At 37.0% G+C, this 25,790-nt stretch overlaps 1 protein-coding gene across 1 annotated transcript; it reads right to left on the bottom strand.

Moving 5' to 3' along the window:
* Window positions 1–1,127: 1,127 nt before the first annotated feature.
* Window positions 1,128–2,633, bottom strand: LOC145131678 (BAG family molecular chaperone regulator 2-like). The gene is made up of 3 exons (XM_079066334.1): window positions 2,222–2,633; window positions 1,730–2,133; window positions 1,128–1,643 (listed from the first exon to the last, which is right to left on the bottom strand). The coding sequence occupies exons 1-3, from the start codon at window positions 2,457–2,459 to the stop codon at window positions 1,311–1,313; spliced, it is 975 nt and encodes a 324-aa protein (XP_078922460.1). The 5' UTR covers window positions 2,460–2,633; the 3' UTR covers window positions 1,128–1,310.
* Between the last annotated feature and the right edge of the window lie 23,157 nt (window positions 2,634–25,790).

The raw sequence follows: 25,790 nt of genomic DNA, 5'->3' as shown, positions 1-25,790 counted from the left end.
ATTGGTATAATATCGTGGAATGTCAAATTTGTATAGACAACAAACTTTCTATCACTGCTGATTGTTGAAATCGTTAACTGTAGTTCGTAGATGGTGTAGTACATTCTCTGTTACTTGAGCCCTAGAATATCAGTGAGCTGTGAGCCTCTTAATCTGTGTTTTTTCTATTTTATTAGGTGGATCACAAGTTTCACAAGTCTAATCACTCTTGGAATTTTATCCGATAAAGACATTTACATGATTTGGACCCTTGGAATTCTTCACAAGCAATCGATAAATTTGTGAAACCACATGGTATGTATAAAATTTGTAGCAACCAGTTAAGGCAAATGGTCCAGTTACTTTTCAAAAATCTTGGAAACTGAAACAGAAGAGGACATTCATAGTTAACATCTCCATACCATGGCTAAAAAAGCTTGAGTACTTAGGACCACAACAACCTCCACTCGTAAAAAAACCCAAAAGATGAATTATATATCACTATTACTATATCACACTACGTTATTCAAATACTGAATACCACCTGTCAGTATACCTCAATCATGAAATCCCATAGTGATGCTAAATTAAGCTAGAAAGTCATCATGATCCATGTATATGTAAATACAGATGTCCAAAGCTTAGCTATTTATAGACTTATATTAAAAGGAGATTTATTGTAATATAATCTTCTTCTTTTTTTCAGGGAAACTCAAGTTGGTTTATGTTTCAACAATAATCATTGCAATTTTTCTTCACTACCATTCCACCTGTTGATGTGTGGTCTTATTAAGTCGATGTCTTGGAATCCAAGCTCCCAAAAGTGCAAAAAGATGCAACTTTTTTATTTCCAGTTATGGAAAAAAAAGTGCACTAATCATTTTTGGTAACACATCATAATATTCTAAGTGCATAAACTACTCCATAGCTTGCTATTTCTGCCTCCTCCCACCACCCCCCCCCCCCCCCCCCCCACCTTTACATGGTTCTATCTTTTTATCATTTAGGGGGATTAGTTATTTCATTAGCCATTTCTTTTTGTCTTTTTCCTTAAACAACGCATAAAACAATGATCCTGTTTAGGTATAATAGGAAAGAACCTAATCGAAGTTTACCTTCTCAAATAGGAAAGATTTAAGATCATGATATAACAAAAAAAAGTCCTATTAGACTCGTAGTGATTTCTTTTATTTTGAGATAGAAATGGCACACGAAAGAAGATCTAGATACAGAAAAGAATGGAAGAAAAATACAAAAGACACGCGAACACAGTTCACACACACACATACAGTCACGCATTAAAACAATTAATTTGAACTACTTTTTAGTTTTTAGAGCAAATCCCAATTGAAATGTGGTTGTATTGTTTGAGTGGTGGTTGATGTTGATGTTGATGTTGACGATGGTGGGGCCGAAAAAATTGTCGGCAAGGAATCAAAAGTCTCCCATTGTGTGGTTACCACAACTGCCCCTGATGTGTTCTTGCTCGACGGCTCTTGATGTTGATGCGCCACCGTAGTTGGTGTAAATTTACGCCTAGATTGGTGGCCGTTGGTGGTCGCCGGTGGTGTCGGTGGCGGTGGCTGCTGCTTGGGTACTTGATTTCTTGCGTTTTTCACTTTCATAACGTCGAGAGTTTCAACGTATCTCTGAACTCTTTCCACCTATAAATTTCACAATATGTACATATTTATCCAAAAATCAAGAGAAAATCAAATTATCAAATAAGAATTAAGCATCAAGAACTAACCTGTTTTTTCTTCTTCAAATTTACATCGCCGTCGATTTTAATTTCATCTAATTTAATCAATTGATTCATCAATAACTCGATCAGATTCGACACCATCTTCTCCGCCACGTTTCCTCCTTTAGAGATAACGGATTCAAGCGCCGACAACTGGCCGGCGAGTCTATCGACTTCCAGGCTAATCTCCGATAACAATTTAGCCGCCTTTTCAATTTTGGCGTTCTTTCGAGCTTCGAGATACCTTTTCTCTTTGCTTATTGCGTCTTCTTCCAATACCAATTTTGATTTATCTTTTACTCCGACAACATCGAGATACGTTTTCGAGGCCCTTTCTTTATCTTTATATATGATCTTTTGATCTTCATGGTGTAATCCGGTCGGACCGGTTAACATCTTCTTCAATTCTCCTGTAACAAAACCCAATCATAAATTGAATTTGGGGATACACTAATTCCATTATCACACACTAACTAATTATAATAGCTTTATTATTACCAAATGTTGCTTGAGAACTGATAATCATTTCGTGGTATATTGACATGTATTTGACCCGAACTCGAATGGTTGGTGGAGGAACGCAGGTTTGTACTTCATTCGGGTCTCGCTTCTGAACCAGCATTCCTCCCGGCCGGACCTCCAATTCGTCTTCATCGCCGCCGTCTCTTGTGGCTGAGACGGCTGAGCTCCCTTTCATGGAAGTCAACTCTGTTGTTTTAGTTCTCATACGCATCATCGTTGACTCAGATTCACCGGAAAATAAGCAGGAAGGAACTCAGATCAAAGCATTGACTTTGCAAAGATCTTGATGGTGTCATATATAAACAAAACCCATTTCGGACAAAAAGAAAAATAAAAGAAAAAATACACACACACACAAAGAAGTTTAGACAAATTTTAGATCTACTTTGAAACACAAAACGAATGTAGATGGGAATATAAGGAAATGAGTAATAATGGTGGGATTTAAAAAAAAAAAAAAAAAAGATTAAATCTTCTATTCTATTATTCTGGAGAAGAGTAGAAGGTAGAGATGAAAACTAAATGAAAATGAATGTACAACGAACAGAACACAGAGTATATATATATATATATATATATATATATATATATATATATATATATATATATATATATTATAGACAATTATTATATTTTTGTATTTATATATTTATTGGAGTCAGTCAGTGTCTTCGTTTTTTTTCGAGAAATAAGAAAATGTGCTAATTAAAATATAATATGCACTCATCACTCATGAGAAGCCGCCAAATATAGTGTTTCTCGCCTCTCGGTAAAATTGAGGCAACTTGGTTCTTCCTGTCCTACCAAAACTTTTTTTTTTTAACCATTTTTTGATTTTTTTATTGGATGTTTGTAAGATTGTAATATTCTTAAATAAATACGGAGTATTCACCAAAAATTACGCAGCTTTTATATTTGTCCTTTCTTCTTAAAAGCTTGAACCTTCAATCAAACAACTGTAGCTTTTAAGAGTTTTATGAAGTTTTTAGTTTTTAATTTTTTATATATATAAAAAAAAGCCGATAAAAAAAGCTTAATAGCTTTTAGATTTAAGTTTTAGTTTTATATGTTTAAAAGTTAATAGCTATTTTATCGAATATTTATATACAAATAAAATTATAGTTTTACCTTTTAGTTGTCAATTTTCAACTGGTTTTGTTAAACACGTTTATAAATGTTTTAAGAATACAATCATGTTTTATTTTTGAGATATATATTCCGCTTCATTTATCATAAGATTTCACTTCAAATGTTTCTTTGGTCTAAGTTTTGTTCTTTATTTTGATTACTTAAAACATTATAATTAATTTAAAATTAAAATTTTCATTAAAATTAAAATGACAAGTATATGACAATAAAAGATAGGGTTTAAGTTATTTTTGATAACTTAACTTTTAATTTTGTACTTATTTGGTCACTTAACTCATTTTAAGTTTTAATAGGTTATCGAACATGTAAATTTGTGTCAGAATGGTCATTAAACATTTTTTTGGTTACTTAACTTTTGGGTTTGTGTTTATTTGGTCACTTTTTCATTTTTAAATGTTATTTATAATTCATTTTTATAACTTTATTTTAAAAGTTTAGTAACTAAATGAGCACAATTTCAAAAGTTATGTGACTAAATGAGCATAAAGCCAAAAATTAAGTGACCAACCAAAAGTTTAATGACCACTGCAACATAAATTTACAATTTCACTGACTTTTTAAAACTTGAAATGAGTTAAGTGACAAACTGTGCATAAAACCAAAAGTTAAACGACCAAAAATGACCTAAACCCTAAAAGATAAGACACTTGGAATTAAATATATAGGAAACATAAAAATAACATCACTTCAGATTACGCTCCCCTTAACAACTTGTCAAACTCTAGATACCGGAAATGTATATGTTTATCTTGGCTTAAAATTGCAAGATCATTGTTTAACAAGATTTCATCATTTTTACCATTTGCCGAATTACGTCTCACCTTATTAAACACAACGCCCACCATTTGGTGTAGATTTGCTCTTTGCTTTGGTAGCAACGTTGACCATTTATTTATGGAATAATTGGATGATTTTGTTCCAAAAAGAAGACCTACGTTCGTAGATGTTGACCATCGGGGGATCCTTCTGTGCATCAACTCATGCACGTGCCAAAACGACCTCCTTAGTTGGGCTCAAAGGATGAGCGTTTGAGGAAACTATTTCTTAGAGAAGTTTATGATTGAGATAAATATTGAATGTTTGAGAGTTGTGAAAAATGCAGAGGTTGATGGTATTAAATTTTGAAGAAAGAAAATGGTTACTCTTTTGAAAAGTGAGGTTTTTTTTTGAAATATATAAAAAGAAAAAAAAAACTTTTTCTATCATCTACAAGGACTTGCCGAATTGGCTTGACAAGGCATGCCGAGACGGCAACCTAGTGTTTGCCAAAGTGAGTCATCGTCTGTTTGAGATGGTACTAAAGCCTTCTAGGTTAAATTTTTATTTTTATTAAATTTAAAAAAAAAATCACTTCCAATGTTTCTTACGTCTAGACTTTATCATTACTTTAGAAACACATATTTTGGTCGCTAAATCTTTATTTTTTTTACATTAGGGTTAACTTTCTTTTTGAAAAAAAAAATCTATTATGTTTTTCTTTGACCAAATTTTTACCAACATAGCGCAACTATTTTTTTTTGTTCTTTTATTTTTCTCGGTGTGTAGGTTTTCACTTCACCTTTCTGTAACAAGAAAGTTTTTTTTTTCTAAAAAACCTCACATTTCCCTAGGTTGGCAAACTTGTGTCGGGTAGAAGCTTAAATGGGTTGAAACAACTGGACCCTAATTCGACCCGTGAACTTATTATGGCATGTCATCTCGTTTATTTTCTTGACGAATTTGTGTTTGATTGGCGTTAGCTGGTAGCTGAAAAGCTAGCTGATAAAAAATGATGTTCGGTAAAACTAGCTGAAATATATAAATTTACAAAAAATGGCATTTAAGAGAATGTGTTTCTATAAGTAATTAAGGGGTATATTTGGAAAAAAATTTAAAAAAACTTCTAAAAAGCTAGTCTAAGTAGTTTTTTTAAAAACTAGCTTATAAGCTACTTTTTGGCTTGTCAAACACGACAATATAAAAAAAACTCGAAAAATAAACTAGATTATCAGCTAGTTGTGGCGCACCAAACACCACCTAAGTTTAGACGAGGGAAGTGGACGAGTGAGATTGTAGAGTATGAGATATTAATGAAAAAGTAAAAAACTAAAAATAAGTATTGACTGATGTGATTAATAAGTGACTTCAACATTACAAAACGAATCAACTCAAGATATTTTTTTATATTTAAGATTTAAAGAAGTTGCATATAAATAAACAAGTCATTTTCATGTTGCAAGTTTGGCTCATAACATTACTCATTTAATTTTCGCGTGTGTCGTGTCAGCCCGTTTAATTAAACAAGTTGAAATCTATAACTCAAACTCGTTTGATTGCGTGTCGAGTTCGTTTCGTATCGAGAATTATCACCCTTATTATTCCCTGACTTTGGGAAACAGAGGTCGGAGCGACGTGATCTTGACATTTGTGGTGGGGCTAGAAATATGGGGAATTCGGGCAGGGAGGGGGGGGGGGGGGTTCGGGAACGGTAATTCTTCATTCGTTTGATCTCGTTGACATCCCTTGGATGTGTGTATGTATACGTTTATATTTTAGAAACTTTTGGAATTTGAAAAGTATGCAAAACGATAATTATCAATTTTTCTAGTTATTTGTAATTTAGAAAATTAATCTTCTTTGGCAAAAAAAAAAAAATTAATATTGAATATAACATGTTTTCTAACTTTATTTTAAGAGATTATTACCGGATAAGAATACAAAGTTTGAGTTGATATCAAAGTTCGGTTACGAAAACATGAAGTATGAATAGAGATCGAAATCATGTACTGTATTAGACTTGTGGGAATTTCCTTCTTTCATTTTTTTGTAGAATATTAAAAGAAATTGAAAAAGTGTTTTCCTTACACTTTTTTATAAAGAACTTGATTTGTACACAACAAATTTTAAAATATTATATTATATAACTTTATAAAACATAAATTGATGTGTATGAAGAAAAATTGTTAAATGCAAACCATTTTTTATTTCATAAAGACACACTAACTCCACGTGTAAAATAATTCTTAGGACTTGAAAATTAATGGTTATATTGAAAAAATGGTTAGTTTTTGCTTAAATTATAAAAAAATAATAATAATAAATAAATAAATAAATCTTTGATTTACCTTTTTCTTTATAAAGTATTTCAATAAATAATGAAGAATTGTTATTTACAAGTTATATGTCAAACTGAACGTGGTTTTTTCATTATAATTTTTAAATGTATATTTTCATTTTTAAGTTTTACCCTGATTAGATATTATTTATCATTATTTTGTGGACCGTTGATTTACAATTATTATTTAGTTAATCGTTTTCTTGATACATGTTTGGTGTATGGTTCTTATCGTTTGGCAATTGAATAGCTCGAACCAATTTTGTTTTAAACTAATTTGTATTAATTGTACTTTTCGCTTTTTAAGCTGTGTTATGGTCTATTCATTTATGTTTATTAAATATTTTTACATTTTTTTTCTTATATAGCATGTGAAGAAACGAACTTCATGTGCCTTAATTGCTCGGTATAAAAAGAACTGAGACTGAGTTGACTAAAAGAAAAAGTAAAGATAGATTATATTACGTAAATAACTAAAATCTAACCTTTGTTTAACATATTAGTCTATTTTGTGTATAAAAACACTAATATTTGCTAGCAGATCATTCAAGCAAATTGTGATGATTTAAATTCCAATATATATATATATATATATATATATATATATATATATATATATATATATATATATATATATAAACTTTCTAACGTAAATCATTTTTCATGTAAATTAATTAATTTTTGTGACATCTGGGAGGTGTTTGCGATAACATTAGAAACTGATTAGTTGATTATTGTGTTTTCAAAAAGGTATGTAATAGTTTTTGCTTTTAGTATTTACAATTCTAAAACTGGTTTGATTATTTATTGCAATTTGAGAAGTTAAATTGTTAGTTTTAGTAGTCATCATTGGAGTGTTCCAACAAAATTAAATATTGAATCCAATATGCCAAATTTCTAAATACCCATTTACCTTTTAAAAATCGGCATATCCAAATATTATCTTCTATAGTATGTTCAGACATTTTAGTTATAGTTGATTATTTGATTCTGTTTATTTTAAAATTGAAATACAAACACTTGATCAGTGTTCTTCTATTATGCTAATGCAAGCTATACATAATTAATTTAAATATTATATCGTCTTAAGTAGTAAATATATGATAAAAATCCATATTCGTGGTTTTCTTTAACTCAAATTAAAATTAAAAGAATAATAATAAAAAGATCATTCTTTTAAGTTTTAACTTGCTTCAAAAGTTATTACTTTACCACCGATGAAGCTTTCGAGAGTCTATGAATTACAAGTTGATGCAGTCCAATCATTTGCGGTTAGTATTGGTTGCTAGTTTAGATGAAAGTTAACGTCGACTTGATTGGGATTATGTAACCAAAGAACAATGATTTTGAAACTTATTATCCAAATTATTATAATTTTAAATGTATTTAGGGTGGTAAGAGTAAAACTCTCCTAACCTATTTAATTAACTCTCACCTTAGCTCCACATTTGTTTTAGAGATTCTAATAAAACAAGTTTTGATGTAGTATTTTATACATAGAAGTAATATTTATGTTACATATTATTTTATACTATTTTATACTATTTTATACTGTTCAGTATATGTTCAATATCTGTGACCCAACATTCTAATATCGTACAGCTTGGCGATTCCGCCGCCGGCCGAAGGTGTAACAAAAATTTATTAGTCAATAAGGTTCTAGAAGCAACATGGAGTGCTTACATGGTGGTGAAGTTTATTCAACTCCAAGATCACCCATAAGGGAGGAGGGAGTCATTCCCTCCCAACCCACTGAACCCACTGCCACATCACTTTTTCTCTTTTGTTTTTCTTCATCTTTCCGAACCCACAACACACGGAAATCATATCTTTTTGAACCCACTCAACCCACTCAATTAAAAAAAATACAAAACAATCAAATGTAAAATCTTAATTAGCAATAGAGTTATCGGCGGTACCACTCCCGCTTCAACGAGTGGGTTGATTGGTTTCACTAACCCACTTCATCATCTCTCTCTACTTTATCTTTCTTATTTTTACTTGTACCATGTGTTTTAAAACTTGTACCTTAGTTATTTTGTATTTTTTTTAATTGAGTGGGTTGAGTGGGTTCAAAAAGATAGGATTTCCGTGTGTTGTGGGTTCGGAAAGATGAAGAAAAATAAAAGAGAAAAATTGATGTGACAGTGGGTTCGGTGGGTTGGGAGGGAACGACTCCCTCCTCCCTAAAAAGGGAGAAAATGATGCATAAAGAGACATAAGACAAGATCTAGCAAACAATATGGAAAGCTTGAAGCTCTATACTCACAGAAGTCCATGAGAGGTGTAAACTTTCTGGATCTACACTTTCTCTTCATTTCAATGCACCAATAAGGATCTTTTTCTTCAAGCTTTAAGCATAAACCAAGGAAAAATGAACTTTCAATGTGATATAATGCTTAAAAGGGAAGAAAATGGGGATATGGTTTATGGGGGATCTCTCTAGGGACGAAGAAAGTCGCAGATGATCCAATCCTGGAGAGTTAAGGGTGTTTAAATATCCCTAAAACCCTAAAAATTTGTTCAACCCATGGGAAAAGTACGTCGCGCTTTAAAGAGGCGCGTCACGCCCAATGCGATTTGTTCCAATCTTTCAGATTTCAGCGAATAAGCAATACATAATTAAAATAACTTACATAACTGGAATAAGGATGTTACAACTCTCACCCACTTGAATCATATTTCGTCGTCGAAATTCGCAGCGATAAACAGCTTAAGGTAATGCTTGTTTAACTCTTTCTTGGGTTACCAAGTCCGCTTAGAACCCTTCTGGTGTTGCCACTATACCTTGAACAAAGTCACATCCTTGTTGTGCAAGGCCTTCATCTTCCTATCCAAGATTGTGATCGATCTTTGCACATAGTTCAGACGCTCATCCACCTGAATTCCATCTAATGGCACCACAGCTGAGTCGTCTACTAAACACTTTCGCAGTTGGGAAACATGGAAAGTGTTGTGAATCTGGTTAAGATCCTCACGGAGATCCAGCTAATAGGCAACATTTCCCACCCTAACAATCACTTGGAAAGGTCCGATAAATATGGGGCCCAGCTTGCCCCGTTTCCTAAACCGGGCGACACTCTTCCATGGTGACACCTTCAGAAGCACATAATCCCCAACATGGAACTCAATATCGGATTGGCATCGATCTATTTAACTCTTATGTCGAATCTGAGCGGTCTGCAACCTTCCATGTACCTGTTGGATCAATTCTATGGTCTTGAGCACTACTTATGTCCTCCCCATAACTTTCTGACCCGCCTCACCCCAGCAAATTGGGGTTTGATATTTCCTTCTGTAAAGCAACTCACAGGGAGGCTTATTGATGTTGGATTGATAACTTTTGTTGTAGGGGAATTCTGCTAATCGAATATACGTATCCCAACTCTCACCAAAGTCAAGGACACAATCTCTCAACATGTCCTCCAAGGTATGGATAATCGGATCGCTCTTAGCATCTATTTGCGGATGATAAGCAGTATTGAAACACAACTCGATACCCAAGTCCTTGTGGAACTTCTTCTAGAATCTGGAAGTAAAGCAAGCATCCCGATCCGAAACCACCGAAACCGGTATATTTTGGCGAGCAATCACATCCCGAATATAAATTTCGTCCAATTTCTCGGCCGAATAGATCTCCTAGATAGCACTAACATGGGCACTCTTGCGCAGTCGATCCACAACAACCCAGATAGCGTCAAAACCCCTAGTAGTCTTCGGTAGCTTTGTGATAAAATCCATGGTGATTTATTCCTATTTCCACATTGAGATCTCTAATGGTTGCAACTTGTTGTGAGGCATCTGATTTTCAGCATTGACCTTCTGACAAGTCAAGCACCTCTCAACGTACCAAGCTACATCCTGCTTCATGCATGTAACATCTTGTTCTTCCAGGTATTTACCCTTTATCCCCTTAGTAAATGATTTTTGTGCAAAGTGGCTCCTTATGGCATTTTCGTGATTTTGGGTGCAACATTGGTACGATGGGCATACACCTTGGTACGTTGGACTTACTTGGCCCCGTGCATGTACGCTGAGCGTACGCTGGTACGCAATGCGTATGCAGTTTTGACCAAACCCTAATATTTCGGGTTTGTGCACTATATAAGCACCGTTATAGCCCCAAAACTCTTCCTCTTATCAGCCTCCATCCCAAAAATCAACCCTCCTTGCAAACTCTAATCTATTTTGAGCATTTTGAGTTTTTCTATGAGTTTTGGGCTTTCTTGGTTGTGAAGGAGAATCATCAAGGAAGTGGCTTTGCTCTCAAGACTTTGTGTAACGCCCGTGTTTCTGGGCTAAGCATTAAAGACGATGTAATAGTCTAGGTCAACTATTGTAACGTGTTTTGAAGTAACAAGAATGAATTATGTGAATTTATGTGTCTTATATTTAATTATGATGATTTAATAAATTAAGGATAAAAATAAGCGTCGAAAATAAATGTTAGATATAGCTGATATCTATGAAGAAAGTTGTAGTGGTTGAAACAAGGATTCCGGAGATATAAAAAATACCGAAATCCGAGTTATAACGAAGAAGTTATGACCTGTCGAAGTTTCGCGACAGAACCGGCACGACGTTGTGTGACGTAAAAAAGTGAATTTACGATAAATTGCTTTTTAGCATTAGTAATCCAAACGAAAGTCATAGTGTTGGTTAAACCGAGAGCGAGCATAAAAAGAACGCCCAAATCTGACTTCGTATGAGGAAGTTATGATTTTTCTAAGTTTCAGGTTAGCGGTATGCAGTCCGAAACTCGAATTTTAGATCGAGTGATTTTTAGCCAAAACAACCTAAATGAGAATCGAAGATCTTGTTGATATTAGTTGAACGGTAAAAAGACAGATGAAAACGGACGTCGGATGAAGAAGTTATGAATTTTTAACGAACTTTTCATGTCCCGGCCTGTTAAAAATATAACTTTAGAAATAAAGTCAAAATTAGCCGACGGAGTCTAAACGAAAGTTGTAGAGCATAATTTCACCTACGTGTGGATATAAAGGATGTCAAAAACGGAGCCCGTATATGAAAGATATGAGTTTTTGAAGTTCCAGGCACAAACTTCGAGACTGGAAGTACGCTCAGCGTACAAAGAATATACGCCCAACGTACTTATGTGTACACGGTCCGTAATTGGCCACATCGCCTACTCCCTCGCATGCAACACGTATCTCGCACGATTGACACGTCGGTGACACTAAGCTTCTACGCCCAGCGTACGCGAGTACGCTTAGCGTAGAACATCATATGCGAGTACGCCCCGCGTACGTGAAATTTACGCCCAGCGTAATGCTAAACTTTAGATACTATAAATAGAAAACGAATTTCTCCGAATTTTGTTTATAATTTTCATATTCTTTCACTCTCTTTCATCCCTCAAACTATCCTAACACCCCTCGAAGCCTAGAGAATCACCCTCACACCCGAAGCAAGCCCCGGAGCACCCGAAGACCCCGAGAAAATAATATTTTCGAGTCGAAACTCTGCCCGCGCAGAGCCCGGTTTTTGAGAAAACATCCTGGTTTCATCGAAAAAGATTGTTTTAAGGGACGAAGTGCTGTCCAATCACCGTCTTATAAGGTGAGTGTATAGTCACTTTCATCTTACACATAGATATGAAGTATTTTATATAAAATACGTGCTATGTGTATATATGTTGTTTGTTTATTTGAAATGAATGTTGAATGAATGTTTTATACATGTTTTAAATTGTATATGTATTCTTATCTACAAATATGTTGGGTATAACATGGGTAGATGAATTAGTTGATATGTGATGAAACAAAATGATGAGAGGTCTCGATGTTGACGATGTTTCAGTCATCTAGCGGAATATAGATGACGACCACAGACTTTTCTAGACAGTCCAGTGGAACATTAACAGACTCGTAAACTGTAGATGTTTTTCGAAAGTACGGATTAGACTTAGTCAATTGTCCTTAGTCCGAGAGTATGGATAGGACGTAGTTATTGGTTATTAATCCGGGAGTATGGATTAAGACATAGTTATTTGTTATTAATTCGGGAGTATGGATTAAGACATAGTTATTTGTTATTAATCCGGGAGTATGGATTAAGACATGGTTATTTGTTATTAATTCGGGAGTATGGATTAAGACATAGTTATTTGTTATTAATCCGGGAGTATGGATTAAGACATGACTATTTGTTATTAATCCGGGAGTATGGATTAAGACATAGTTATTTGTTATTAATCCGGGAGTATGGATTAAGACATACCCGATCCGGGAGTATGGATTAGGTAAAGAGGTAAATTTTAAATCTGGGAGTATGGATTAGGTAAAGAGGTAAATTTTAAATCCGGAAGTATGGATTAGGTAAAGAGGTTGATTTTTGATCTGAGAGTATAGATCGTGTCGTTGTGAGGATCGATAAGGTAGGATAATAAAAAGGATAATTGGGATGGGAAATTGGGTTGATTGTTTGATGTTTAAACATAATAAATTTATTTATTGTGGGTTGAAAACCCTATATGCTCACCAGGCTCCCAAGCCTGACCCACTCAGCTTTTTATATTACAGGTAATGGACCCAGAGCATAGTTGGATGATAACGAGAGATTTTTAGATTATAGGCCAGTAGATGTAAATAACTGTTGTAAGGCCTATATCGTACTGTTTATGCTTTTGATCTATATCGGAACATGAAATCCTGAGGTTTTGTAATATAATGAAAATACATTTCTTTATGAAATGCTTCGATAAATTTTTATCATATTTTGTTTTGGGGACAAATTCCGCAACATCTTTTGAAAGATTACTCTGATTTTATTTTAAAAAGCATAAACAAAATCGGTCTTTTCGGGCCGTGAAATTGGGGATGTCACACTTTGGATCCAGCATTTCCTCTTCATTGTGCACCATTTGGAGGTATAAAGCTCCAACCTTGGCTCATGGTTTTCTAGATCTTGGTTACGCTTAGAATTTCTTCTCTTTTGTCCCAAAACCTAGGTCTTTGTGAGTATGAGGTACTCCAAAGCCTTTAAGTTGTCCTTTTAGACATTTTAGGGCATTTTAAGTCATAAAAATGCAAAGTTGGATCTTGGTTTCTCCCCATGCAAGAGTTATGGTGTAGAAAAGGATGGAGCAAGTTAGGTTCTTAGTGTTGGGCACCTTGTAGCCATGCAAAGGCATAAAGTTTGCAACTTTATGGCCTTAGAGGTCTTAATAAGCTCATATTTGAAATTTGGACGTAAGGTCTTAAAGCATTGAAACGTTAATGGGAGTTTTAGCTTTAGGGTGCGTACGTTGGGCGTAAAACCCAGTATGATACGTGTACTACACCTATTTAGGGCTTTAGGGTGCGTACGTTTGGGCCGAATTGGAAGGACAAATGACCTTTTTGCCTCTATTTAGGATATGGGATTAGTTGGACCATGTATTATGGAATAAAAGTTGGATTATTAATTAGGGTTATCTTTTTTGGGATATATATAGTCTGAGAAGCCGTATCAACAACAACTCAAGTGAGTGGCACAATTATCTTCTTTGGAGGTTAGTCTTCTTACTGTATCCATGGGTCGAAGAGACCAATGTCGGCCATTATTGTATTACATACGATGATAGTCGTTATGTGGTGTATATGTGATTGTATGTTGGGTTGAAATACACCCCAGGGCGGGGCCCACTATCGTATGTTCGGGTTGAAATAGACCCCAGGGCGGGGTCCACTACTGTATGATTGGGTTGAAAGATACCCCATGGTGGGGCCCATATGTGTTGATCGGGTTGAAATACACCCCAGGGTGAGGCCCCAGTGCGGGGCCCATATGTGTATATCGGATTGGATTATACCCAGGGTTAAGCCCAGTTGTATGATTGGTATGTGGTACTTTCAGGAACTCACTAAGCTTTGTGCTTACAGTTTGTGTTTATGGTTTTAGGTACTTCCGGTTCGAAAGGGAAGGGCCCGATGTGATGGCACAACATCCTCCCCTCATGATTTCCGCATTTGAAATAATTGTACTCTGATGTTCGGAATATTATGACTTGGCGTTGATTTTGAACAATTAATGAATGATTTGATAGACTTTTAAATGAAAAAATTTATTACCGTTTTTGGGATGTTACAAGTTGGTATCAGAGCCTTGGTTTGAGGGATTCGGACACACTTTCGGGTGTGTCAGAACTCAAACTGAGGAAATGACATTTTTTCTTAATAAAAATGAAGTTTAACTTCTAAAAAGATTTTTACTAACAAGAAGGGGTGTGATGTGTGCAATCAGCCGAGCTCAAGTAAGTGGTTCCCAAAATTACCCATACTTATGTATTGTGAGTAGTATGTTTGATATGAGAATTGCATGCTAGATTAGGACTAAGGATACCTTCAGGAATCATATGATAGAATTGACGGATTTGCGTGATGCCTTATAGCCTAGTGGAACTTGATGCTATGTTTTACTTGGAATTAATATCGGCTCGGTTAATTGTTAAGTGTTTGTTTTGAAAGATGTATACGATTAGGATTGTATAGCCCTAGAATGGTCGATTTGGTCTCATTTCCTGTTCCTTGTTTGGTTGTGGACTTAGGGTGGAATCATCATTTGACATTCTATGTGATCCTATAGTGTGTATAACTTGCATGCATAAGGCAACCAACAGTGTTGATTGAGGTTCTTGGTATTGCGAGTGGTGGCAGTTGAGACTTCCTAGGAGAGTCTAGGATATGTATTATGTATAACATAGGATTGGTATATGGTTTTAGTGTGGTGATTTAGAGGAATCAGGATTGATCTTGAGGAGGTTACAGGTAGGTGTGAAAGGTAGTATTGGGCCCGTACTACTAGAAGCACATGACCTGTACCTGAGACAAGAGCAGACATGGAAACCCTAAGGAAGCCTATGTAGGGGAATCCCCTCGAGTATTATGCTTATTATTTATATGTTATGTTCCAGTTTGGAGGATGGTGATGATTACTCGAGGAGGTTCTGGCTTTGGTTCTGGTTCAGGTTCTGGCTCCGGCAAAGAACCGATTGATGAGCGTCTGCGCGAGTTCATTTCGGTTGAGGTTACTCGTGATATCTTGGATGCTACTCCTGAAAGATCTTGTATACCCAAGAGTCATTATAGAATGATATTGCTAATAACATATGATCCTATAGGGTCACACCTTATAGCAAGTTACCATCAATTGATTATTTATTAGTATAATTTGATTATAAATAAATATATCAACACTTGTATTTAATTGGAAAATTCTTATTTTATGGAAATAATATTTTACTGATTGAGAATTTATTATTTATGGAAATAATATTTTATGGAGAAATAACAACTTATAAAATATATCATAAAGTATGATTATTTATAAGTTATATCTCATTAAACTAGTTAGAGTTTATTTATATAAAAATGTGATTTATATAAAAGAGATAATTATATATATATATATATATATATATATATATATATATATATATATATATTAGAAATCAATTATATATAAATGATAGCCTTATATATATATATATATATATATATATATATATATATATATATATATATAAAGCTAACTAGTTAAATAAAGTAAATTAGCACTTGAAAGTTGTCTCTATGACATTTAATAACCATGGGTTTCTTCATGATGAAGGAGACAAGCTTTTCATTTGTTTATTCTACAAACAATGCTAGTAAGAAAGCCTTACCTTTTACTTTATTGTCTTGATTTTTGACCATTCCTTTTAAATATAAAAGAAAGACATTAGACAAAAGTTTTGGCTAGTTTTTACTCACTTGTTTCTCCATAAAATGGCAGCCAATTTTCAAATTTTGCATGCCCTCTCTCTTTTCTTCTTTCTTCCATTTGGTACTAGAAATGAAGGTCTTAATGTTGCTTCTCTTTAAGGATTTAATTGGTATAAATCTTAAAGCTTAGGAACAACATTTTACAAGTGTTTACTAGCATATTTTGGTGGTGCAAAGCTTGCTTGGTGGATACATTATAGAGAGCTTAATTTAGAGCTTAATGCCACATTTCATCAACTTCAAACCTCCCACGAGAATCAAAGTCTTCAAAGGTTGTTAACACTTTCTTTATATGGTTGTTTTTTAATCTTTCTATGTCTTGCAAAATGAACCTTGGTGGGAATAAAACTAGTTTTATTTTTGTTCAAATCTGAAGTCTTCCGTTGCATTGTTTATGTTTTTTAAACAATTTTTGAATAAAAACCCAACAACTCCTGTGTTGATCGGTACCATTAAGGAGGGGATTATGGAACTGGTGAATGAGAGGCTTAGGACCTTTCGAGCTGAGATTGTTGCCGGTCAGATAGGAGCTTGATCTCCCTCATTCCGGGAGTTCAAGGCACGTGGAGCTCCTAAGTTCTTTGGGGATAAGGACCCTATCGCTAGCCGACGTTGAATCGTTGACATGGAGAATGCTCAGTGGACGAATTTTTGCCCTGATAGGGAAAATATAGGATTTGCATCCTTCCTGCTCAGGGACCGAGCACGAGACTGGTGGGAGGAGGTTAGCCGAGCAGTAGGGTCAGCGGCAGTGGCAGTCATGACCCGGGAGGATTTTGTTCAGAGGTTCTAGAGGGAGTTTGCACCAGCTATCAAGGTGCAGCAGCTGACGAGGGAATTACAGGACCTTCGTCAGACTACTGAGACTGTGGCGGAGATCACCATCAAATTCAGGGAGAGGGCTTTGTTGGTCCCGTAGTACGTTGTAGGCAAGGAGATGAGGAAGACGAGATACCATGACATGTTGAAAGAGGATATCAAGGAGTTCGTGAGCTTATAGCAAGTTACCATCAATTGATTATTTATTAGTATAATTTGATTATTAATAAATATATCAACACTTGTATTTAATTGGAAAATTATTATTTCATGGAAATAATATTTTACTGATTGAGAATTTATTACTTATGGAAATAATATTTTATGGAGAAATAACAACTTATAAAATATATCATAAAGTATGATTATTTATAAGTTATATCTCATTAAACTAGTTAGAGATTATTTATATAAAAATGTGATTTATATAAAAGAGGTATATATATATATATATATATATATATATATATATATATATATATATATATATATATATATATATATATAAAAAGCTAACTAGTTAAATAAAGTAAATTAGCACTTGAAAGTTGTCTCGATGACATTTAATAACCATGGGTTTCTTCATGATGAATGAGACAAGTTTTTCATTTGTTTATTCTATAAACAATGCTCGTAAGAAAGCCTTACCTTTTACTTTATTTTCTTGCTTTTTGACCATTCCTTTTGCATATAAAAGAAAGGCATTAAACAAGAGTTTTGACTAGTTTTTACTCACTTGTTTCTCCATAAAATGGTAGCTAAATTTCAAAGTTTGCATGCCCTCTCTCTTTTCTTCTTTCTTCCATTTGGTACTACAAATGAAGGTCATGATGTTGCTTCTCTTTAAGGATTTATTTGATATAAATCTTAAAGCTTAGGAACAACATTTTACAAGTGTTTACTAGCATATTTTGGTGGTGCAAAGCTTGCTTGGTGGATACATTATAGAGAACTTTATTTAGAGCTTAATGTCACACTTCATCAACTTCCAACCTCCCACGAGGATCAAAGTCTTCAAAGGTTGTTAACCACTTTCTTTCTATGGTTGTTTTTTAATCTTTCTATGTCTTTCAAAATGAACCTTGGTGGGAATAAAACTAGTTTTATTTTTGTTCAAATCTGAAGTCTTCCGTTGTATTGTATATGTTTTTGAAACAATTTTTGAATAAAAACCCAACAACTCCTGTGTTGTTCGGTACCATCAAGGAGGGGATTATGGAGCTGATGGATGAGAGGCTTAGGACCTTTCGAGCTGAGATTGTTGCCGGTCAGATAGGAGCTTGCACTCCCTCATTTCGGGAGTTCAAGGCATGTGGAGCTCCTGAGTTCTTTGGGCTAAGGACCCTATCGCTAGCCGACGTTGAATCGCTGACATGGAGAATGCTCAACGGACGAGTTTTTAACCTGATGGGGAAAAGGTGGGATTTGCATCCTTCCTGCTGAGGGACCGAGCACGAGACTGGTGGGAGGAGGTTAACCTAGCATTAGGGTCAGCGGCAGTGGCAGTCATTGACCTGGGAGGATTTTGTTCAGAGGTTCTATAGAGAGTTTGCACCAGCTATCGAGGTGCAACAGCTGACGAGGGAATTACAGGACCTTCGCCAGACTACTGAGACTGTGGCGGAGATCACCATCAAATTCAGGGAGAGGGATTTGTTGGTCCCGCAGTACGTTGCAAACGAGGAGATGAGGAAGACGAGATACCATGACATGTTGAAAGAGGATATCAGGAAGTTCGTGAGCTTATAGCAATTTACCATCAAGAAGTTTTGCGATGCTCCCGGGACTTTCGATTTCCCGCTATAGGTTGAGTTTGCGATGACCGTGCTGTGAGTGATTCGAGGATTCGTCGAGGGTGTGTCCTGAATCTGTTTAGTGTGAGATACTCTATGGATTTGGTGTCGATTCCCTTGAGAGGATCGAAGGTTATCATCATGATGGATTGGTTGGGCCCCAATGGGGCCATGATTGATTGCGAGCGACAGTTGGTGAAAGTTCGAACCCCAAGTGGGGGAGAACTGGTTATCCCTATCGAGAGAGCTTTGCATGGACCGACTCAATGTTCAGTTGCGAGATCCAGGAGATACCTGCAGCAGGGTTGTTCTGGGCTCCTAGCTTATGTTGCAGACACTAGAGTTGAGTGTATGGCGGAGTTGAGTGGGGTGTCCATTGTTCGGGATTTCCTCGATGTGTTTCCTGAGGACTTACCAGGAGTGCCTCCCGAGAGGCAGGTTGAGTTTCAGATAGATTTGTTTCCTGGTTCGACTCCGATAGCCAAGGTGTTGTATTGTCTGGCACCATCAGAGATGCAGGAGTTGTGTACACAGCTTCAGGAACTGCTATACAAGGGTTTTATTCGTCCGAGCAGCTCTCTGTGGGGAGCACCGGTTCTGTTTGTGAAAAAGTACGGTTCACACAGAATGTGCATTGATTATCGGGAGTTGAATAAGCTAATGGTGAAGAACCGTTACCCAGTTATGAGGATTGACGATTTGTTTGATTGGCTTCAGAGTGCATCTTCGTTTTCCAAGATTGATTTGTGATCGGGGTACCATCAGATGAGGGTTAGGGATGATGATGTTCAGAAGACAGCCTTCAGGACTCACTATGGCCATTACGAGTTTGTGGTGATGTCATTCGGGCTCACCAATGCACCACCAGCGTTCATGGATCTCATGAACCGAGTCTGCATGTCGATGCTGGATCGGTCTGTGATTGTATTATTGATGATATTTTGGTCTACTCCAAGACCAAGGAGCAACACAAGGAACATTTGCGAGAGGTGTTGGAGATCCTAAGGAGGGAGAGGCTTTATGCGAAATTCTCCGAATGTGAGTTTTGGTTGCATGAGGTGTAGTTCCTAGGGCACATTGTCAACCAGAAGGGTATCTTGGTCGACCCGACTAAGATCGAGGTCATGATGCGATGGGAGGTTCCGAGGATCGCATCTGAGATTCGGATTTTCTTAAGCCTCGCAGGGTTTTATCGGAGATTTATCTAGGATTTCTCCACGATTGCAGTGCCTTTGACCTGTTTGAAATAGAAGAATGTGACTTGTCGGTCGGGGCCTGATCAGCAGTTGACTTTTGAGACTCTGTGGCAGAGATTATGCGAGGCCCCGATTCTCGCGCTTCCTTAGGGTTTGGCCGATTTCGTGGTTTATTGTGACGCCTCTATTTCGGGTTTGGGAGTTGTTCTTATGCAGAGAGGTCACGTGATTGCTTACGCTTCGAGGCAACTGAAGCCTCATGAGACGAACTACCCTATGCATGATTTGGAGTTGGGCGCTGTTGTTTTTGCCCTCAAGATTTGGAGACACTATCTATATGAGGTTCGGTGTACTATCTACACTGACCACAAGAGTTTGAGGTACTTAATGGACCATTCGAATCTGAATATGCGGCAACGGAGATGGTTGGATGTGGTAAAGGATTACGATTGCGAGATCCTGTACCACCCTGGGAAGGCCAATGTGGCGGCCGATGCTTTGAGCCGCAAGGTCGTGAGTTCTTCTATCAGGGATATCTGCTTGAGGATGATTGTCACTTCGCCTTTGTTGGATTTGATCAAGAAGGATCAGGTGGAGGGATTGAAAAAGGAGAATTTGAAGGCCGAGCGAATCATGGGACAGATTCCCTTATTTTTCAGAGACATCTGAGGGTTGTTGACTCAGTGTGGTAGAGTTTGGGTTCTGGCATCAGATAGGGTGAGACAGACAGTTCTGGAGGAGGCGTATAAGTCAAAGTTTTCTATCCATATGGGGGCCACGAAGATGTATAGGGATTTGAGGTTGAGCTATTGGTGGCCCTATATGAAGAGGGAGATAGCTTGGTTTGTTGAGTGGTGCTTGACTTGCAGGAAAGTCAAGGCCCAGCGCCAGGGACCCTACAACAAGATGCAACCCTTACCCATCCCCATGTGGAAGTGGGAAGAGATTACCATGGCTTTCATCACAAAGCTGCCAAGGACGGCACGTGGTGTGGATTCTATCTGGGTCATTGTTGATAGATTGACCTAGAGTGTGCACTTCATACCGATTGTCGATATCATATCCGCTGAGAAGTTAGCTGGCATTTACGTTCGAGAGGTGGTAGTTCGGCACGGGGTGCCAGTTTCGGTGGTTTCGAACCGGGATGTTCGTTTCACATCCAGGTTGTGGAGGAAGTTTCATGAGGAGTTAGGTACTCAGCTGCATTTTAGTAAAGCATACCATCCCCAGACTGACGGCCAAAGCGAGCGAGCGATTCAGACGCTCGAAGATATGCTTCGGGCTTGTGTGTTAGACTTTGGAGGGAATTGGGATACTTATCTTCCACTGGCCGAGTTCTCCTACAACAACAGTTATCATGCCAGTATTAACCGACCGCCATTTGAGATGTTGTATAGGAGAAGGTGCAGAACCCTAGTTTGTTGGGGGGAGGTCGGGCATCGAGTCATGGGGAGTACAGAGGTTGTACTCAAGACCACTGAGTTGATTCAGCAGGTGCATTGTAACGTTCAAAAATCACAACAAATATAAACTTTTCAAAAACAACTCATTTACTCAAAAAGCGTTTACATAACCATTGTTCCCAAAACATTGTTTAAAATCAGAGTCTCCCAAGATCCAACATCATAAAACCAAGGATGTGTACGGTCACACATTTGCCTTGCCACGATCCTTATAAATACCTGAAACAAAAATAAAACTATAAGCCAACGCTTAGTGATCTCCCCCAAAGTACCACCATATAAACATAACTAACAAAAACATTGCATGTAGAGCCTTCGACATGATTGGACCCCCTCACTGGGCCTTCAGTCTATTTGGACCGCTCTCTGGGCCTTCGGCCTGATTGGACCACCCCGAAGGCCTTCAGTCTATCCGGACCTCCCTAGGTGTCTCGACCTTTAGTATCAGCTGGTCCGCCTCAACCCAGTAAACCACAACCATAACATATCAATATAAACATTATCATAATAATCAGTAACACAGGTAGTCCTACAGATCTACCAGTCTAATCACATGACCAGTAAATACATATGTCAGCATAACAACATACAACAAAATAGGATATCTAATCCAATGGGCCGGCCTTGGTGCCTTCGACCCATAAGTACAGTGAGGAAAACTCACCTTTCAGTTCGAATACAGTCTGAATGAATCTCTGCTCCGACAACCGGCTCTACCAGACTCCTAATAATCAAGATATTTCCCAATCTAAATTAATATCAATTTCCCAAAACACCCTTGGTTAAAATCGGTCAAAATCAATGAAATCAGCCGAGTCAACCCAACCGAGTCAACTCAACCATCGTGCGCGGGGCGTACTTCGGATGTACGCGGGGCGTACTCACTTTCCGAGGAGTCGGGGCTCAAACTGCGTACGTGTAACGTACCAATTAATACTTGAGCTATGACGACCAAATTGTAGATCCAAGTCCCAAATATCATCCTTGACCATAAAGTTTCCAACTTTATGGTCTTGCATGGCCAATAAGTACTAAATGCTAAAAACTCCATCCTCTTAACCCATTAAGACAATCAAGAACATGCATTGAAAAAGATTGAGAGCCAAGACCCTCTTTTTATGCATCTAAACCCCTCAAAACATCTAAAAGGACAACTAGAATGGACTAGAGCATGTCATACTCCAAAAAGGTTAAGACTTAGGACAAAATGCTCATAAATAAAAGACTTAACAAGATCTAATGAAATACAAGTCAAGTTTGCAACTTTATACCTCTTGGAGGTTGCTAGATAGGTGAAGATTCTAGATCCAAGGATCCTTCAAGCTTCCAAGGTGGTTCTACTTCCTTCTTACTCCTTCAACATCACTAAACACACATATAAGGGTCAAGAATGCTCAAACAAGTGGCTAGGGTTACCTAAAATCGATTGGAGGTGTTGGAGGCTGATAGAGATGAGGTTGGAGGCCATAATGATGTTTAGATAGGGTCCAAATCCTAAAAATTAGGGTTTGAGGATCTTTCACGTACGCCTTGTGAACTTGGTGTACGCCCAACGTACTTAGACCCGCGCATGTATGCTCAGCGTACACAACGTACGCCCAGCGTACTAAGCCTCAACCTGGAATTTACAAAAATGCCATTATGGGCCATTTTGCCAACTATCTCATACACAAGGGTTAAATACTATAAGTCTTTATACTTAAGGGTTAAATTTAAAAATACCTCAACGCCGGAATGTTACATGCTCGACAGGTTGCGGGTCGCACAAATCTGACAGGAAAGTGATGCAGATCAACGATGTTCGGACCTCGAGTTTCAGGTAGGAGACTTGGTGCTTCTGAAGGTGTCACCTTGGAAAGGTGTCATTCGATTTCGGAAACGAAGCATGTTGGGCCCAGATTCATTAGAACTTTCAGGATTTAGGCTCGAGTGGGCAAGGTTGCATACCAGCTGGATTTGCCTGATAAGCTCAGCCAGATCCATAACACCTTCCATGTGTCTCAGTTTCGGAAGTGTGTGGCCGATGAGTCCGCAGTTGTTCCTCTAGATGAAATTCAGGTTGATGATCGCCTGAATTATGTGGAGAGACAGGTGGCAATTTTGGATCGGAAGACAAAGACTTTGCGCAACAAAGAAGTGCCTCTGGTCAAGGTCCAATGGCAGCATCAGAAAGGTTATGTATGCACGTGGGAGCCTGAAGCTGAGATGCGAGAGCACTACCCTGATTTATTCGGGACAGCAGACTTCGAGGACGAAGTCTAGTTCAAGTGGAGGAGAGTTGTAACATCTTCCAGGTATTTACCCTTTATCCCCTTAGTAAATGATTTTTGTGCAAAGTGGCTCTTTATGGCATTTTCATGATTTTGGGTGCAGCATGGGTACATTGGGCGTACACCCAGGGCCGACCTTATGTGTTATTTAGTTAAGTTAGGGCTTAGGGCCCCATTTCCTAAAGGGCCCCACTTAACCAAAATACCTCAATGTCGATACTTCTCTTCTCTGGACTCCATTCGATGATTCATATGCACGCCTCATCAAAAATCAAAAGCGACGTTCTGACTTCTGTTCCTCTTCCTTCCTTCTCCACTCTCGCTGATCGATTTAGGCTTCTCTAATCTCGATTCTTGAACATTGAAAGGTTGTCTGAACCACTGATCGCTGAAATACATTCATTTTTCTTCTTCCTTCTTCATTCTCGGCTTCTCTGATGAATTTCTATAATTCTCCATTGTTCAAAAAATTATGATGATTCAAGGTATGTGCAGTGTTTGACTATTTTCACTTGATTTTTCCATTATTAGATATTGATTTTCGCGTTTCATTAGGGTTGTGATGGTAGTAGTCTTATCCTCACATTATTTTGGCAATAATAATCCCAAAACAAGGTTGTATGGAGTGCATAATGTATCAATACACAAGTTGTATGGTTTCACTCAGAATCTCATTTTTTGTTTCTCTACTTCATAGTTCTTCTATATATTTATTTTATGATTTCTAACATAATAGATACCACTAAAGACCATATTTTCCAAAAATATGGTCCAACTTTATTGTAATCATAATAAACATGTATTAATAATAAACATGTGTTACTGTTAAACACCTTGTGCCCTAAAAAAAGGATTATTGAAAGGGTTTTCGGTTGATGAAAAAATGAATTCGTTGTTTCCCCCATCTAGTTTGACATCGGTGAACAAAGACGATGAGGAAGATCACGAATAAAATGAGCAAGAAGTGATTCTCTAGAAACTGTGGAGGACATCAGTGATGCTCAACAGTAAGAAGAGAACATTGGTTAAGCTTCAGATAGTATGTTTATTGTTTTAGTGTAAACTTAAATTGTTGAATTAAGTTAGTATGTGATTAATGTGCTTTAGAATTGAAATGATTGTCCCTTTACTAGGAATACAAAAAAGAACATTGGTTCAGCTTCACATCAGTATTGCACTTTATCTGAATCTGATAACTTTTATTTCTTTATTCTAGTTGGACTAGACTTAATTTTTTCACATACATAATGAACTTTATCCAAATATCACATACATAATGTGCATTCCCTACATTGATTCATGCCCTATCATGTGTATACTAATGATTTTAGTATAGTACAAGTCAAAGGGCCCCAAATTTTTGGTTCTCTTAGAGCCCCTAAAGTGGTTAAGCCACCCCTGCGTACACCTTGGTACGTTGGGTGTACCTTGCCCCGTGCACGTACGTTGAGCGTACACTGGTATGCAAGGTATACGCAGTTTGGACCAAACCCTAATATTTACGGTTTGTGCACTATATAAGCACCATTATAGCCCCAAAACACTTCCTCTTATCAGCCTCCATCCCAAAAAATTGACCTTTCTTGCAAACCCTAATCTATTTTGAGCATTTTGAGCTTTTTTGTGAGTTGTAGGCTTTCTTGGTTGTGAAGGATGATCATCAAGGAAGTGGCTTTGCTCTCAAGACTTTGGATCCAACATTTCCTCTTCACTGTGCACCATTTGGAGGTAGAGGCTCCAACCCTGGCTCATGTTTTTCTAGATCTTGGTTAAGCTTAGAATTTCTTCTCTTTTGTGCCAAAACCTAGGTCATTGTGAGTATGAGGTACTCCAAAGACTTTAAGCTGTCCTTTTAGACATTTTAGGGCATTTTAAGTCATAAAAATGCAAGCTTGGATCTTGATTTGTCCCCATGCAAGAGTTATGGTGTAGAAAAGGATGGAGAAAGTTAGGTTCTTAGTGTTGGGCTCCTTGTAACCATGCAAAGGCATAAT

The sequence above is a fragment of the Lactuca virosa genome, chromosome 8 (genome assembly GCF_052849685.1).
Source record: "Lactuca virosa cultivar CGN04683 chromosome 8, Lactuca_virosa_CGN04683_v6, whole genome shotgun sequence".
Classification (NCBI taxonomy): domain Eukaryota; kingdom Viridiplantae; phylum Streptophyta; class Magnoliopsida; order Asterales; family Asteraceae; genus Lactuca; species Lactuca virosa.
The sequence above is the reverse complement of the archived record's forward strand: the minus strand, read 5'-3'. Positions and strand labels throughout refer to the sequence as shown.